The following is an 18506-nucleotide window of genomic DNA, read 5'->3' on the forward strand; positions in this document are numbered from 1 at the left end:
ACAATAACCTTTCAGAGGATGGCAGGTGTGACATAAATAGATGATTAAATTGAAATAAAAAAATATGATTGATTATCTAAGATGAGAGAATAGTTTGATGCATCACCATGGTCATCAGAATTAGCAAACCACTGCTGGTGTAAGGAATATATTGTTTTCCGTGTTAACTGGAATTTAAGACAAATTTTTTTCGTTTATCACGTTTAACCGGGTAATTTCAGTACATTAATACTAATTTATATTTTTTTTTCCGTTATAAATGCTTATATATTGTCTTATGCTTAATATATTCTTTTCTGTGCTAACTTGAATTGAATACAAATTTATTTCCGTATATCACGTTTAACCGTTTAGTTTTACATCTACATGCATATTATCTGTGAATTTTACTACCATATGCTTAATATATTGTTTTGTCTGCTAACTTGAATTTACATGCACTAAAAATCACGTTTACAAAATAATAAATATCATGCTTACACCATGAGTCGCGAGCTTGGCGAGTAAAAATGCAACGGGTGTTGTAAAGAGAGAAGTAGAGGGCGCTGCTTGGCAGTAGCGCAATGCATGTGAGTAGAAACGAAATGTCGTTTGATTAGGCAACATGATTTCTGTGGAAGTAGTCCGCCTAACAATAGGACAGTTGTAAATATGTAAATATATAGCGAATAATAAATAGCATTAGAAAAACTGAACCATCGGATGTTTTGTGATTGCTCTACGGGCCGCCATGGATAAATGCAGGTTCGTCACAATGGTGCATCGGCCGGGAAGTTTGGATTTGTTAAAGTGAACTTCACGAGGAAGGATGTGTCCAGACCATGCCCTAGGTAAGAGCATGATTATTATTAAATTCTGAACGTGTTTCATTTGAATTTTGATAATTTGCAGTCTTGGGTACATTTGTGTATTAACGCGAAATAATGGCAGAACTAGATAGATTAAAACGAAAGAGAACCGCATTGAGAACGGTAGTATCTAAACTACTAAAGAAAGTGGAGGATAGCTTAGTAAAGAAAGATACAGATGAATTATGCGAAGTGCATGAATTATTAATAGAAAAGAAAAGTAATTTGAAAGAATTAGACGAGACAATTCATTCCGTAATTGAGATAGATTCTCTAGAAGCGGATGTAGTTAGTTCTGAGGAATATTAGGAAAAATGTTCTCGAGCTATTAAACGAATTAATCGAATGTTGGAAGAGGATAAAATAAGTATTAAAGATCCTGAACAAAACTTGGTTAGACTACAAAATGTACAAAGTACGGTAAAACTTCCAAAACTAGTTTTAGAGAAATATTCAGGTGATCCTGAAAAATTTATGGAGTTTTGGAAGAGTTACGAAAGCACTATAGACAAAAACGAAAGTCTTAGTAAGATAGAAAAATTCGCATACTTGAAAACATTACTTACAGGTGCCGCGAGTAATGTAGTATCTTCATTAGAATTAAATGCAAAAAATTACGATGAGAGTATAAAAACTTTGAAGGATAGATTCGGGAAAAAAGAAATAATAATTAGTCAATTCATGAACAAACTGTTAAATTTAGAACCAGTAAGGAATTCAAATAATATTAAAGCTTTACGTAGGTTATATGATGGAATCGAAATTGCAGTTCGGAATTTGGGAGCGCAAGGAGTTACGAAAGGTTCATTTGGTCAGTTATTAATACCTGTGTTGTTAAAAGCTATTCCAGAAGAGTTCGTTCTGGAATTTAATCGAAGGAAAAACCCAAATGAAGAAATTAATGTTTCAGACTTGTTGGACTTCATAAAGCGGGAAATTGAATGTCGTGAAGCGTCGAGTTTATTGACGCGAGATAAAAGAAATACCTTGCCTCCACGTTTCGAACATGCTAAGTCTGATTATAAAAAAATTCACAGGAATGTACCTACGGCTGCCAGTTTCAATGCTGTTGATAATCGTGCATGCATCTTCTGCGAAAAGTCCCATAATTCATTTTCTTGTGTTAAAAGCATTAAAGAAAAATTGTGTAAGTTACGTACTGAAAATAGATGCTTTATTTGTTTTCGAAAATATCATATTTGGAAATCGTGCAGAAATAAAACTAACTGCTTAAAATGCGGGTTTAAGTCGCATCATGAGTCACTATGTACAAATAGTTCAAGTCGTAACAAAGCGCGAACGGCTTCAAATCAAAACATAAAAGAATTGTGCGAAAGCTCGCGAGATAATTCAGTAGATGAAACACAAAACTCCCCAAAAGAACACACGCTTTCTGTTGTTCCTTGTGATAAATCATTGAAGAAAAATGCTTTATTGCAAACCTGTTCAGTGTTAGCTCATTATGACGGAAAGTCAGAGTTAACTAATTTAATTTTCGATTGTGGTGCTACACGAAGTTTTCTTCATATTAGTGTAGTTAAGAAATTAAACTTAAAATTTGTTGGAGAAGAAACATTGTCTATTTATTCTTTCGGAATGAAATACGCAGTACCTAAAACATATAAGGTTGTCGAATTCTGTGTTTCGGATGCGAAGCAAAAGAACAAAATAAAAATCAGCTGTCTCGTCACTGACGCCATTACGGCTGCGCATATGACCACGCCGTCAAAACAAACACTAAAAATGATGAATGAGTGCGGATTGCGAATCGCTTGTTTATGTAAAGGAAGCGTTGGAATTCTAATAGGTGTGGATTATTACTGGAAGATGGTAAGGGGGGGAAAGATTGAATTAGGAAAGGAAATTTATGCGATTTCTACTATGTTTGGATGGGTCCCAGTTGACCTTCAAGATAAAGAGAGCGAAATAGTATCTCAAAACACGGCAATAGTAAACCTTTCTTCTTGCGTAACTGATTCATTGCGATCGTTATGGACTTTAGATTTGATGGGCCTTACCGATGACTCAGCGATTTCTAACGAGGTGAGAGAAATGATTCAAAGCTTTGAAAAGGAAATACGGGTAGAAGGTAATAGATACTATGTCAGTTTTTATCAGCAGTATAAATCCATAATTGAAGAGCAAATGAAGGAGGGTATAGTTGAGAAGTGTTCACAGGAAATAACGGAGGCATCGTATTTTATGCCGCACAGGGAAATAATAAAACCTAAGGAAACCACAAGGTGTAGGATTGTTTACGACGCGAGCTCTTCTAGAACTAAAGATGTAAAGTCCTTAAATCATTTTTTAGACATTGGACCTAGTTTGATCCCCGTGGTTTTGGACATAATTTTAAAATTTCGGAAATATGAAATTGCTTTCAGCGAAGATTTAGCTAAGGCCTTTTTAATGATAGGAATCTTAGAAAAGGATAGGGAATATTTAAAATTTCTTTGGTTCGGGAATAGTGAGGAAAAACATAAAGTTTTAAGGTTTAAACGTCTTCCATTCGGACTTTGCTGTAGTCCAACAATTTTAGCGATGACGATAAAATTCCACATTAAAAAATGTAAAAGCACAAATCCAGAAAGTTATGAAATGTTAGATTCCTCGTTATATGTAGACGATTTATACTACGGTGCAGGCACTATTGAAGATGCATGTCGATTATCCTCAGACGCGGTTAAGATTTTTAAAGACGCTGAGATGAATTTGAGAAAATTAAGGTCAAATTCCGAGGAACTTAATTCCTGGTGGATTGGAAAAGGTTATAACATAGAACCAGCTAAAGAGTCAAAATTTTTGGGCATGATCTGGAACTCTGAAGCAGATAAGATCAAGTTGAATTGCGAATTTTTAGGAAATTTATCCCATGACAGTGCTGAGGTCACAAAAAGGACTATTCTCCAAAGGGTGGCCAGAGTTTACGATCCAATTGGTGTGTTTCAACCCTTTGTGATGAAAATGAAAATTCTGTTACAAAAAATTTGGACATTAGGTGTGGACTGGGATGATACCCTTCCATTAGAAATAGTTAAGGACTGGAGTCGCTGGCAAGCTGAATTAAAGGTGTTGGAGGAGTTTTCTCTTCCGAGAAAATATTTTGGTAGTAGTGAAAAATCTAATGTTAGTCTTCATGTATTTGCTGACGATAGCCCTAAAGCGTACGGCGCAGTAGCATACTTTAGATACCTTGATTCAGAAAACATTATTTGCACCAGTTTCATTACCGCAAAGGGTCGCGTAGCTCCACTCAAGACTATGACTTTACCTCGTTTGGAGTTGATGGCTGCTTTAGTAGCCGCCAAATTGTCTATGTATTTGACAAAGCTGTTTCCTGAACTGTGTCATCAAAAGTTTCTTTGGAGTGATAGCCAAATAACTATCTACTGGATAAAGGGATGTGCAAGAAACTGGAAACCCTTTGTATCAAACAGAGTTTCGGAGATTCAGTCACTCACGGATCCTGAATGCTGATTTCACTGCAGTGGGAGTGAAAACCCTGCTGACCTTTTATCTCGAGGAGAAAATGCCTTTAATCTTGTGAGAAGTTCCCTGTGGTTACAGGGACCTAGCTGGCTGTCTCAACCTGAAAGTGTTTGGCCCGTAAATCAACGGACCAACATCGACGAGGAGAGCGTTCAGAACGAAGCAAGGGTGCAAACATCTCTTCATGTTTCTGTTCAAGACGTAGAATCTTCGGCATTACTACAGTTAACGCGATTCAGCAGGCTGCTGAAGGTGTATCGAATTACGGCTTATGTTATGCGGTTTGTCAACAATATAAAACGAAATTCAGTGAAAGTCAAAGGTCCATTAAGCTCTGTTGAGATTTCCCGAGCTGAGCTCTATTGGGTAAAAGTTACACAGCGAAAATACTTTGCGAAAGTTCTAGATCTATCAAGTGGAAAATGCTTAGAAAACACATCGTCGATTTATTCACTTAACCCAGAATTGGATACCCATGGTCTTCTGCGTTTAAAGGGCAGACTTCAATTCTCTGACTTTGCTTTCGAAGAAAAACACCCATGGCTGTTACCTTATAAAGATAGATACAGTGAACTAGTAATTTCTGAGTCTCATAACAAATTGTTTCATGCTGGAGTCGAAGCTACCTTAGCTGATATTAGAGAAAAGTTTTGGATCACAAAAGGACGCCAATTCGTCAAGTCCACGTTAAGTAAGTGCTTTTTGTGTAAACGATACAAGGTGCGTGCCGGTACACAGGAAACCGCTCCTTTACCACCCGATCGTGTTCTTCAATCATCTCCATTTTCTGTAACAGGCCTGGATTATGCTGGTCCCTTTTTTACAAAGGACAGCAAGAATAAACATTATCTGCTTTTGTTTACATGAGCTACAACTCGAGCTTTACATCTAGAACTTGTCCCTTCTATGAGCGTGGAGAATTTCATGCTTGCGTTTTGCAGGTTTATTTCTCGTCGTGGATTGTGCTCAACGATATATTCGGACAATGCCAAGACATTCAAATGTGCTGATCTCGAGTTGCGAAAAATTTGGAAGTGTATTAAACATCCATCTGTACAAAATTTGTTTTCTTCCCACGGTATAACATGGAAGTTTATTGTGGAAAAAGGAGCATGGTGGGGAGGGTTCTGGGAAAGGCATTTTAAAACGATTAAAACTTGTTTAAGGAAAATAGTTGGACGTTCTAGTCTCTGTTTGAATGAGCTAGAAACAGTCTTCGTAGAAATCGAAGCCATAATTAATTCAAGACCCATAACGTATGTGTACAATGACCCTTCAGAACCCTCACCGCTAACTTCTGCTCATTTTTTAATTGGTAAACGTTTACTTTCTCTTCCAGTTACAAGAGTGTGCAGAGAAGACTTTATTGAGTCTAGACATTCCTTGATCAAAAGGTATAAACATCAACAAACCTTGTTAAACCACTTTTGGAATAGGTGGAGGAAGGATTACTTGCTTTCTATAAGATCTGTGAATTTATGTCCACCTACTAAAGTGTCTGGTCACTTTAATGTTAATGACGTAGTCCTTGTACATGACGACCGTTTACCTAGGAATTTGTGGACACTAGGTAAGATAATAGAAACTTATCCTGGCAGAGATGGTCAGGTTCGCTCGTGTCTCATTAAAACTCAAACAGGTAATCTAAACAGACCAGTACAATTGCTGTACAACCTCGAAGTGCATAATTAGTAGTAAAGAGTTACAGTGTAATAATCTGATTTATTGTTTGCACATATGTCATTTTCAGAGTATCTTTATTAATTGTTGCTAAATGTAGTTTAGTTTATATAATTCTTGCGAATTTTGATTTAGTATAATGTTTTTTATTTAGTAATTACTTTATAAGTTGATTTAACGTGTTTAAACATTACTTAATTGTTATTTGTAATTTGATGTAGTTTATAGAGTATTCAAATGTTGTGTTTGATTTAGAAATTATGGTTTATTTTGTATTCGGTTTGTGTGAACTTAAAGAGTTCACAGGTGGGGAGTGTTGTAAAGAGAGAAGTAGAGGGCGCTGCTTGGCAGTAGCGCAATGCATGTAAGTAGAAACGAAATGTCGTTTGATTAGGCAACATGATTTCTGTGGAGGTAGTCCACCTAACAATAGGACAGTTGTAAATATGTAAATATATAGCGAATAATAAATAGCATTAGAAAAACTGAACCATCGGATGTTTTGTGATTGCTCTACGGGCCGCCATGGATAAATGCAGGTTCGTCACAACGGGTTCTTTCCCGAAGCGCCAACAGGTTCTCTGCGGATGAAAACCCGAATTTGAAAAAAAATCATCCACTTTCTTTGACGTTGTCGAAGCCGAAGCATTAACTTGCTAACATTAATGCTTTTTAGACTTAACAATGCTTCATAATGTCGCTTCTTCCACCGTGACTTATTATGAAGTCACACACGCACACGTTGCAAAATGCATAGTTATTTCTTTTGAAGGATTCTTTAATTGTTGGAAATTCGGCTTTGTAGGCAGGCCGAAAATATTGAGAATATGGTTTTTTTTGAACTCATTTCGTAACAACGACGTATTAAGAAAATTCGTAGCACGTGCAAACAACAACAACAACAACAACAACAACAACAAAAAAAAAAAAAAAAAAAAAAAGAATGCGACAATCCACGCTAAAAAAATAATCTGGCACCCACAAAGAAAAGAGTGGGAGAAACAAGTTCAGCGCATTGGATTGGCTGGTTAAGCGGCGAGTTGGGAGAAACCGCAGGTTACTGGATTCGAAGTAATCGGTAGTTGGCGGTAAAACACGATGCGATTGGCGAAAATCGCTAAATTGGCGAAAAATTCTAAAATTTCGACAAAAATCACTAAAAACACTTGAAAAAGGAAAAAAAATCGTAAAAAATGGATTACGATCGTAAAATCGTAAAGACAAACGCATTTTCGTAAAAGTTGGCAGGTATGCTAAAATTAAAAATATAAGAAGGTATTGATAAAACATGCCCCAAAAGTGATCATACACCGAAATATTTTCGTAAAATTTTGTAAATAAAATTATCTGTCTGACCACGTTTTACTTCCTTGTACGGAGTAAAAAGGAAGTATTGTAATCGCGAAAAATTTCGGGTATCATATTTCAACGAAAATATCCATTTTGACTGCTATCGAATGCAATTTAAAGATGTTTTTGCGTGACATCATGATCGTGATGTACTTAAGGACACACTTGATCTTAGCCACAATGCCCGAGAAGCGATTGTGCGTAAGGAGAGAATAAAGGACTCTTTTTTCCCCCAAAAATTATAAAACTGATTAATTAATTATTAAATTTAAAAATTATGTATGTACCGGGTGATCAAAAAGTCAGTATAAATTTGAAAACTTAATAAATCACGGAATAATTTAGATAGAGAGGTAAAAATTGACACACATACTTAGAATGACATGGGGTTTTATTAGAACCACAAAAAAAAAAAAAAAAAAAAAAAAAAAAAAAAAGTTCAAAGGTAATACTATCGGGCCTTCTTTCTTCGAGGAAATGCGTGATTCTGGTTTTGTAACTGCTACCGTGACGGGTGAGAGGTACGCCGATATGTTACAGAATCGCATCGTCCCCAGCCTGGCTGATAAACACCTGCTGGAACGTGCGATTTTTATGCAGGATGGCGCTCCACCCCGTATTGCTAGACGCGTGAAAGTTCTCTTGCCCGCGTCGTTTGGTGATGATCGTGTGCTCAGCTGCCACTTTCGTCATGCTTGGCCTCCCAGGTCCCCAGACCTCAGTCCGTGCGATTATTGGCTTTGGGGTAACCTGAAGTCGCAAGTGTATCGTGATCAACCGACATCTCTAGGGATGCTGAAAGACAACATCCGACGCCAATGCCTCACCATAACTCCGGATATTGTTGAGGAATGATGGTGAACATATTGAGCATTTCCTGTAAAGAACATCATCTTTGTTTTGTCTTAATCTGTTATGCTAATTATTGCTTTTCTGATCAGATTATTGCTTTTCTAATTATTGCTTTTCTAATAAAACCCCATGTCATTCTAAGTATGTGTGTCAATTTTTACCTCTCTATCTACATTATTCCGTGATTTATTAAGTTTTCAAATTTATACTGATTTTTTGATCACCCTGTATATCGCATAACTCAAAAACGAGTGGCCTTAGAACGTTGAAATATTGTATATAGGACTGCTATGTAAACCTCCCATTTTGGTTGCAATCGGCCTCAACAAAAGTATATAACATATATGTATAAATATATATATATAAATATATATGTCAAGATATAAAACGAATGATTTTGAGCTTGGCGGTGGCATAATAGAAGAGCAGCGAAGAAACTTAGCAAACATGTCCGGATTCAAGATAATTTTATAATTGAGGAAAGCAAGTCGGGATTCGCAATATTTGGTTCACATACGGACGAGCGTCTTATGCGCTCTCCATTTTTGTTACATCAACACATATTTTTTGAACAAAGAAGGTAGACGCAAAGCGTCTGGCGAGGAGGAAAACTTAAGCGAAAGTGACGCATCAGTTCATAGAAGGGAGGGAGTCAGTTTTTAGTTTTGGTTTACAATTTGGTGATTGGTCAAGAGACATCTGCATTAGGGGTTACGTAAGATCGCATGATTAATTTGAATGACGCAGCTTAGACTTTCAGCGCTATTTTTAGAACAGATAGATGAAGTTCCCGAATGAAATAGAAATAAGAGAGGGTATAGTGAATTAAATTTAGAAGTTTTCATTCATATTTTTTATCTTACATATATATCCACACTGTTACTCGGCTCAGTGAGCTCTGTTTCTTTGTTCTTAAATGTTTGTAAATTTTTTGCCTTAAAAATGATTGAATTATGTTATTCTTATCTTCTGGTTAAGATTTTTATGCCTTTAGTTAACCTGCATTCAATAATTGTGGAATTATCAACAATTTAAAAGTTTTTTAAGTGCGGCTAAGCCTAAATTTTGTTTACCATAGCGGCCATGTTTGTTTACATTTGAAACGTAGCAGAATAATGGATTTGTTGCCAATCTAGAGAAAATAAGCTTTGCAACAACAAAGTAATATCTTCTTTAATTAATGCCAGTTAAATTATGCTTAATTCATTCTGGAATTACCATTTAAGTTAGCTTGTTTTTGCATAGAAACTGCACTTTTAATTGTAAAAATTGTTTTAACTGTACTTAGTGTTTTTTGTGTTTTCTATATCTTTCAATTTTTAATGAAAATATTTTGAATTTTTGTGTGTATTTGCCTTGCCGCGAAGTGAGAACTGAATTAATTAGTAGCGCATGAGCATTAGGTAAGCGGCGCTTAATCTTCTGTGAAAAACTGTCTCTTTTTTATTTGTTTAATTTCTTTTATACATCGTTTTAAATTTATGGGATTGAATTGGATTATTTAATTATGACAAAACACACGAGGGCTACCTGCCGAAAGGGAGGGATGCCTTTGTGGAGGACTTTGTAAGGGAAATTGGCTCGTGTACACGTTACACATGGGGAAAACCACGAAAAAGGCCCATGCAGCCGTTCGCGGAATTCGAACCTCGGACCGAACTACCAGTGTTCAGCGTATTTACCGCTCGGCCGCTGGTGGGTGTTTTAAATTTATTATAGTATTTGAATAGAACTTCTGGTAATTCTTCAGATGGTATAATTTTTGTGCACTCTGAGTTATAAAATGAATGAGATGTTAAGATTCTATTAAATGAACCTAGCGCCGAAGTGTCGCTATGGTAAATAAATACTCGTATACTGAACATTTATTTTATTGGGCTTTATGCGCTATCGACGAAGTAGATTTAATTCAAAATTCGTTAACTGTTATTTCAATATGTTTAAATGAAATTCAGGAAAATTGCGTATAATTTAATATTCCGTACAAGAAAGTCATGTGGTGTACATATCATATTTTTGTATTTTTGAATTTTGGTGACCTTTAAGAAATCGTTTGGTTTTATTCTTTGCTTGCTTACGTCCTTATGTTTTCTTTAATGTTTAAAAATGGCTAATAGTCGTAAGGAAAGAACTAATAGCATTCGAAGATTGATCATTTTTCATCATAAGGGTGGAAAATCGACCCGGAATGTCGCTAAACTGATAAATTTAATATTCCGTATTAGAAAGTCATGTGATGTACATATGAGATTTTTTGATTTTAGAATTTTGGTTACCTTTAAGAAATCGTTTGGTTTTATTCTTTGCTTGCTTACTTCCTTATATTTTCTTTAATGTTTAAAAATGGCTATTAGTTGTAAGGAAGGAACTAATAGCAGTCGAAGATCGGTCATTTTTCATCATAATGTTGGAAAATCGATCAGGGATATCGCTAAATTAATAAATTGATCCTATTCTGCTGTGCGATATGTGATAAAAGAAGTAAATCGGATCGTTATAGTTAGAAAATTTGTGAAAAATCCATATTTGAGTTTTTTAAACATTTCAACAGAATTTACTCAAAAATTTTGTGTTTCAGTTTCGCCTGAAACTGTTCGATGAGTATTCAGATCAGCTGGATTACACGGGTCACTGTGCTCGAAGAAAATATTTTGTAAGTGCAAAAAATATAAAGTTTATTCTTTCCTTCGAAAAATCAATGGTAAATAACCCAAAGCGTATTGGAACCTTGCCTTATTTGCAGATGAAAGCAAATTTAACATTTTTAGTTCCGATGGGCGTATAATTGTATGGAGAAGAAAAAACGAGGACCCTAATCCCATGATCTTGGTTGGAATAGTAAAGCATGGCGGTGGAGGTGTCGTGTTGGGGTGCATGTTAGCATCAGGATTAGGTATTTTAGTATTTATTGATGGCATAATGAACTATGCTGTTCATTTAAATATTTAAAAGATAATTTAAAATTATCCGCTCTAAATTAAGGATACCGGAAACAACTTTATTTTTTATCAGGATAACGATCCTAAGCACACGGCCCTCAACGTTCGCCTTTGGTGTGTCTATAATTGTCCATAAATTCTAAAAAACCACCTCAGTCATCAGATTTAAAAACAATAGAAAACATAAGGAGAGAATAAGAGGTTAAAGTACGAAGACACAATATTAAACCGAAAACCGAATTAAAAGCAGTAATGATGGAAGAATGGAGGAACATTGATGCAAATATTACCAAAAAAAAAAAAAAAAAAAAAATTGGTGAATTCTGCGTTCAAGCGTTTTAAAGCTGTTATAAATTCTGCAGAATATCCTACAAAATACTAACTGACATAAATATTACAATGTATACTAATACATTGTAATATTTATGTCAATATTACATAATATATTATTGTGCCTATTTCTTTAAAGTGTACGAATTTTGTTATTATTTATTTTTAGAAAATGAGTTTTATTATGTTTACAAATAATTAATGTAGTTTTGCTAAGAGAAATTTATAGATATTATTAAAAATCATTTGGGTGTCTGTAATCGTCCACAAGTTCTGAAAACACCACCACAGTCACCAGATCTAAATCCAAGAGAACATATAAGGATGGAAGAATGGAGGAACATTGAATCAGATATATATATTAAAAAAAAAAAAAAAAAAAAAAAAAAAAAAACACCTGGTGAACTCTATGCCCAGACATTTGAACACTGTCAAAAATACTGCAGGATATAGTACTACAAATACTAACTGACAGAAATACTACAATATTTAGTAATATGTGCAGATTGCTTTAAAGCGTACGAAGACTTTTGTCAGGTAACTTTCCTGTTACTTTTTTATTTTTGATTTTCCAAAAAAAGGTTTTAATATGTTCGTCATATAATTAATGTGGTTTTGCTAAGAGAAATGTATAGATATTTAAAAAAATTTCATTATAAAATAATAATTTTTATTAATGAATAAAGAATATTTCACTGAAACTCGTAAGTGTACGAACACTTTTGGGAGCCACTATATACATTCTCACCCTGTTACCCGGCTCGATTAGTTTAGTATTTTTATTCTTATATGTTGGTAAATTGGGAATTTTTTGCTTTAGAAATGGTTGAATTATGTTCTTCTTATGATCCGGTTAGTTAATCTGCATGCAACACTTGTAAAATTATCAACAATTTAAAAGTGGTGCTAGGCCTTAAGAGGTCGCCATTTGTTTACATTTGAAACTCTTAGTAGAACAGGGAATTAAGTCAGTTGGTGCGCCAGCTTCGGTGTCTTTTTGCGCTGTGGGATCAAAAGTTAACTTTGAGTATTGTGCATTGAAAATTTGGTCTTCGTGCCCGTTGGCTGAATTGCTTGTTTTTGCATTAAAATTCTAATTTAATTGTAAAACTTTTTAAATTGTATTTGGTGTTTTAGATTTTTTCTGCATTTTGCAATTTTTAATGAGTATATTTTGAGTTTTTATGTATTTTTGCCTTCTCGCGAAGTCAGAACTGAATTCATTGAAAGAGAAATATATCTAAAATGGAATTCTAGGAAATAGGTTTAAAGGAATTACAGCAAAAATGTATATAATTTAATAGACCGTACAAGGAAATCATGTGGTGTCCACATCAGATATTTTAGACAGAGTTCGATTAATCGGAAGTTGACTGTATGTTGAATTTTTAGTTCACTTATTTATCATGCTGTTTCATATTTCTAACTTTAATGCTTTTAGAATACTGTTACCCGTTTTGTGTTGCCAGTATTAGATTCCAGATCGTGCCTCACAGAAAAACGTTCCAATGTCCAAAATGGAAAACAAACAAATAGTCGTAAGTAATTTATTTAAATTTTTGCTTAAAAGCATGGACTTCGTTTAAAAATGTCTAACTTTTATCGGAGGTTCTGAAATATGCATTTTCACACCACTTTTTGTTTCCTTTCCGAATTTTACAATTTGTTAGTGCGACCTATACAAAATTTGTTCTTGCTCACTGTGATTCAAAAAAATCCCAAGAACATAACAAAAGGTTAATAGTTTTTATTTTCACAAAAGCTTTCTACACATACGCAACTAAAAAATACTAAAATAATGCCAATTCACCTTTTTTTTAACTCTTTTTTGATACCGGAGGTACTATTTATCTGGATCCCCACTTTTTTATCCGTATCACCTTTCATATAAAAGCATGTTGCCATCCAATGCTACCGCCATGCATTATTTTATAGACTAATAAATATAAAAGAAAAACAAAATGTATGGCAACGCTTAACACGCTATCCGGAATTCTCCACATAGGCTATTTTTAAATATTTCGTGACTTTCCTATTGAATTTTATGTAGCGAAAGTGATATTTAATGACAAAATTTAAAAAATGGAAACATGTGTGTCAGCATGTGTGAGTGCAGGAGGAGAGTGAGAAACTGCGCTCTTATCAAGAACATAAAATACCTTAACAAACTCTCTCTATATATATATGTGCGTAAAATAAAATAAAAAATAGGTTTAAAATTCATCTCATATTTAATTCGGAATAAACTACGGGTAAAAACGAAAAGACAGAAGCACAGTGGCAAAACTACAAGAAATAGGGGGAGGAGCAAAATATGCCAAAATCAAAAATGAAAATGAAGTTTACATCTTTTGCTGCATCGTTATCTTGGGATTGATGCATTGAAAGAAGTAAGTAAATAAAACAGCCTGTTTCTGAGCCGACAAAGACACAAATTAAAGTAGGAAGTTCAGAATTTAAATATAATCTTAGAAAAACAATCAAAGCAATATGTGTGTTTATCAGTGGCGACCCGTACAGAGCGAAGGAAGCAGTGCTAATGATTCATCTTTGTACTAGAGAATGCAGGTAAGAAATCGCTAGAGAAGTTAGACCCACAGAATTCTACATACTTTTCTCTTCCATGGCTCGTCATCACCATCTTCGAGAATCTTCCATTCGATTTTCCGCCGACAGACAACATTACTTTCATCTTCGAATTTTTCTTCTTGAGATTAGCTGTCCTATTGAAGCACTCCAGATCATGCATCGTCTTAGGTAACAAGAAGTCGTAGCGAACCTCAGCAAAACCCACGATCAAATGAGTACAGAGGGATGTATCGATGTCTTCTGGTTGAAGTCGTCCGCTTTCGTTTCTTTCAGCTCGGTAATAGCACACTGTTTGCTGGCTGCTTGCTTTGTCCTCTGAATCAGCAAAGGAAGAAAATCGTACAGCAAATATAAGTAGGAAGTTGTTAGTCATAAAAATCAATTTTAAATAAACAACTAAGATATTTCTTCTTGCATTTTAGTAAAATTACTTCTAAATGTGTAACTAACTGAGTGTAAAGGGCTCAGTCGAATTAAGCTAGTAAATCCTACCGTCAACAATCTGTTTTAACAAGGTTCTACTTACATGATCAGGTGCCCTTGCAGTGTTAGACCAATTTTTTCTCATATCGAACCCTTTAGGAAAAAAAAAAAAAAAAAAAAAAAAAAATTATTTTCTTCATCCTCTCTCCCTCACATAGCAGAAAAATCCGTGAAATTTCGGATTGCGTCTTACAAAAGGCACTGTGAAACAAAAGGTTTGGAAACCGCTGCTCTAGAACCAGGGATTCCCAACCTTTCTTCGCATAGACCTCTTTTAAAAGAATGGTTTTCTCCATCGACCCCATTATAGTTTTCTTTAAAATATGCAGTATACAACATAATTATAATACAAATAATTGCATACAAATAATTTTAAAATAACAATTATTTTCAGAATATGAACAAAAATTTAAAAAAAAAAATGGTTTATTAGACTTGTGTATAATTACTGTTGCATTATTATTATTGTTATTATTATTTTGAATTTTATTATAATAAACAAATATCATAGCTTCTAATTGCACAAAAATACAGTTTTAAAGAATATGATGGCTGCGCTTAATGTTTTAATGGACATCCCTTTAATATTTGGTACAAAACTATTTAATTTAATTTTTAAATCACCTAGTTCAAAAATATTCCACCTGTTTTTACTTCTTTGTACGAAGTAAAAAGGAAGTATTGTAATCGCGAAAAATTTCGGGTACCATATTTCAATGAAAATATTCTTTTTATATTAAATATCGAATGCAATTTAATGATTTTTCTGCGTGACATCAGTACGTAAGGAGAGAATAAAAGACTCTTTTTCCCCTAAAAAATTAGAAAACTGATTTAAAAGGAATTCTGAAGAGAATTTTTCGGGGCATCTGTACGTACGTATGTATGTATATGTTTCGCATAACTCAAAAACGAGCAGCCTCAGAACGTTGAAATTTTGCATATAGGACTAATATAACATGTAGATGTGAACCTCCCATTTTGGTTGCAACCGGCCGCACCAAAAGTGCATAAATATAATATATATACATATACATACATATTCACTCTGTTACTGGCTCAGTGATCTCAGTTTCTTTATTCTTATATGTTTGTAAATTGTGCATTTTTTGCTTTAAGAATGATTGAATTATGTTGTTCTTATCTTCCGGTTAAGGTTTTTATGCCTTTAGTCAATCTGCATGAACTATTTGTAGAATTATCAATAATTTAAAAGTTGTTTAAGTGCGGCTAAACTAATTATTTTTACAATAGCTGCGATATTTGTTTACATTTGAAACTTAGCAAAATAGTGGATTTATTGCCAGTCTAGGGGAACTAAGCTTCGAAACAACAAAGATAACGCCTTCTTTTATTATTGCGAATTGAATCATGCTTAATCCATTCTGGAATTTATTCGAGGAAATAAGTGTTTAAGATTTACTTCATAATTTTTTAATATAGATATTTTGAGTTTTTATGTATTTTTGCCTTGTCGCGAAGTCAGAACTGAATTAATTGAATGAGAAATACTGAATCGTCAGTGAAAAACTGTTTCTTTTTGTTTGTTTAATTTCTTTTATACATCGTTTTAGATTTATTATAGTATTTGAATACAGCATGAGGCAACGGTTAGATAATTCTTCAAATGATATAAGTTTTGTGCATTGTGACTTATAAAATGAACTGACTGCTGGGAACAAATTATTGATAATATAAAAGCAGACCCAGACACCTTATGCAAAATTCCAAACTCTATGCGGAAGGAGAGGACCAAGCACATCTCACCGATTAAATCACATGTGTACTGATATAGCTAATGTTTTAGCTAATGAGCTAGAAATTACCTTTCAATCCTACCTAATCCATCTTTTGATTAAGAGCATGAAGAAGAAATTAACTGTTTTGCATCTGGATGACAGAGGAAACACCAATTTTATTTCAAGTGTTTCACCGAGAGAAATTCAGCAAATTGTCAAAAATTTAAAAGTCAAAAAAGCTAAAGGTTATGATGGAAATAGTAATCAGGCAATTAAAGCGCTTCCTACAATATGTTTCGTATTCCTGGCTAATATATATAATGCTTGTATTCGTAATTGCTATTTACCCTCTCAGTGGAAGAACTAGATTGTGATCACGTTGCTTAAAACACGGAAAAATCCGACTTTACCATCTAGTTACCGACCATTAGTCCCCTACCTACAGTTTGAAAAATTTTTGAAAGAGCTATCAACCGAAGAGTGAATGATCACCTGGAGAGATTGGAGTTGATTGACACATCTCAATTTGGCTTTCGGAAATCAAACGGCACTACACATCAAATCCTGAACCTGATTGAATATATAGCTGATACATTTTTTCACACAGCAGGAGTTGCCGCTTGCTTTCTGGATTTCGAGAAAGCATTCGACAAAATATGGCACAATGGATTACTGTACAACTTAACTAACTTCTTACTGCTTGTTAGCTTTATTAAGCACATCAAGTCTTATTTAAAAAGACGTACTTTTCAAGTACGAGTGGGTGATGCACATTCACAGAAGAAGCTTATACACAGTGGCGTCCCCAAAGGGTCAATTTTAGGGACAAAGCTTTTCGTAATTTACATAAATGACTTCCTCAACCCCTTAAATTCAAGATTATGAAATTATGCTGACGATACCGTAATTCTTTCAAAGTCAGAAAGCCGGCAATTAGCTATGAACAATCTTCCGCTACACGTCAGCGTTGTCGCCATCTGGTTTCGGCTATGGGAAATACGTCTAAATGCAGAATGGCTTTATGTAGAAGAACCAAAAGCTACATGTATGTTAATACAGATATTTATATTCGTAATGAAGTTATCCCTGTTTCGGATTCTTACAAGTATCTTGGGGTTACTATTGACAGCAGACTGACGTTTAAAGATCTCATAACATACAAACTTAACAGAGCATTTATGGCTTTATATAATCTTATCGACAGGAAATCAAAACTCAGCTTTCAAATGAAAAGAGCTTTATATCTCACGCTTATTCGACCAATTTTTCTTTTTCTTGCCCCGGCGTGGGCCACAGCCTTAAAAACAGAGCGAAAGAAAATTGAAATTCTACAGAACAGAATTCTACGTGCCATGGTAAATGCGCCTTGGTACGTTCGCAACACTATTATTCACGCAGACATAAAAATTCGTCCAATTCCGGAGCAAGTACTTATGGATTCACACAATCTTTTTGAAAAAATGAAAAATTCCTCATATCTTCACTTACGTGAAATAATTAATTACGATTCTACTGTTGAGAGTACAGTGAAGCGACTTAGGTCTATTCACCACAATATTAATTGGTGATTGCATACATGTATTATTATTTTACTATTATTTCATTCATTAGCTATTTTAAACTACTTACTGACAAAGTTTATGGACTTTGTGGCTTGGTCGAGTCAATTATGGATTCTGCTTAAAATGTATTCGTAACAATTTTTAAAAACATGTGTTATATTATATATATATATAAATACTTGCAAAGATATGGACTTTGTGCCTTGTAGAGCAGGTATGGACTCTGCTAATAATTTTTATATTATTCTTATCATGCTTATTTTTATTATTATGTTATAAATATTTGTGCGTCAACTGCCTCTCACAGTAGGAATTCTCCAATTGAACTCACATGTTCTCAAGACTCGACCTGAAATGCTCTCAGTTACAAATTTAATCATTCAATGATTTATGTCATTCATATTATTATTACTCAACGTACTATATTACATTCTATGTTCAATTCATATTATTTAATTGTGAATTTCAACTAGTAAGATAATGCACGCTCGTTCTTCTCATGCAACTTAATTGTTTTCACGGAACCTTGACTCCAATTTCCACGGCCGCAGTATCTTCGCCTTCGGGTGGGTGCGTTCGCACCTTCTTTTATTTACATACGCAATTGGCCTAAGGCATATGCAAAACGAACTGGTTAAAACCCTA

At 34.3% G+C, this 18506-nt stretch overlaps 1 protein-coding gene across 3 annotated transcripts in view; it reads right to left on the reverse strand.

Moving 5' to 3' along the window:
* LOC118179902 (acidic mammalian chitinase-like) overlaps positions 1–18506 on the reverse strand; it is a 130517-nt gene that overhangs the window by 52273 nt on the left and 59738 nt on the right. For 2 of the 3 annotated variants that reach the window (XM_085818019.1, XM_085818025.1), the window contains exon 3: positions 14101–14392. In XM_085818019.1, coding sequence (XP_085674145.1) covers positions 14101–14392 — 292 coding nt within the window. Of the gene's footprint in view, positions 1–14100; positions 14393–14603; positions 14654–18506 lie in introns of all 3 variants that reach the window. The other variant, XM_085818030.1, reaches the window with a different exon arrangement.

Source organism: Stegodyphus dumicola, chromosome 1 (genome assembly GCF_044657685.1).
Source record: "Stegodyphus dumicola isolate Sdum_Otavi_A_Nest chromosome 1, ASM4465768v1".
NCBI lineage: Eukaryota > Metazoa > Arthropoda > Arachnida > Araneae > Eresidae > Stegodyphus > Stegodyphus dumicola.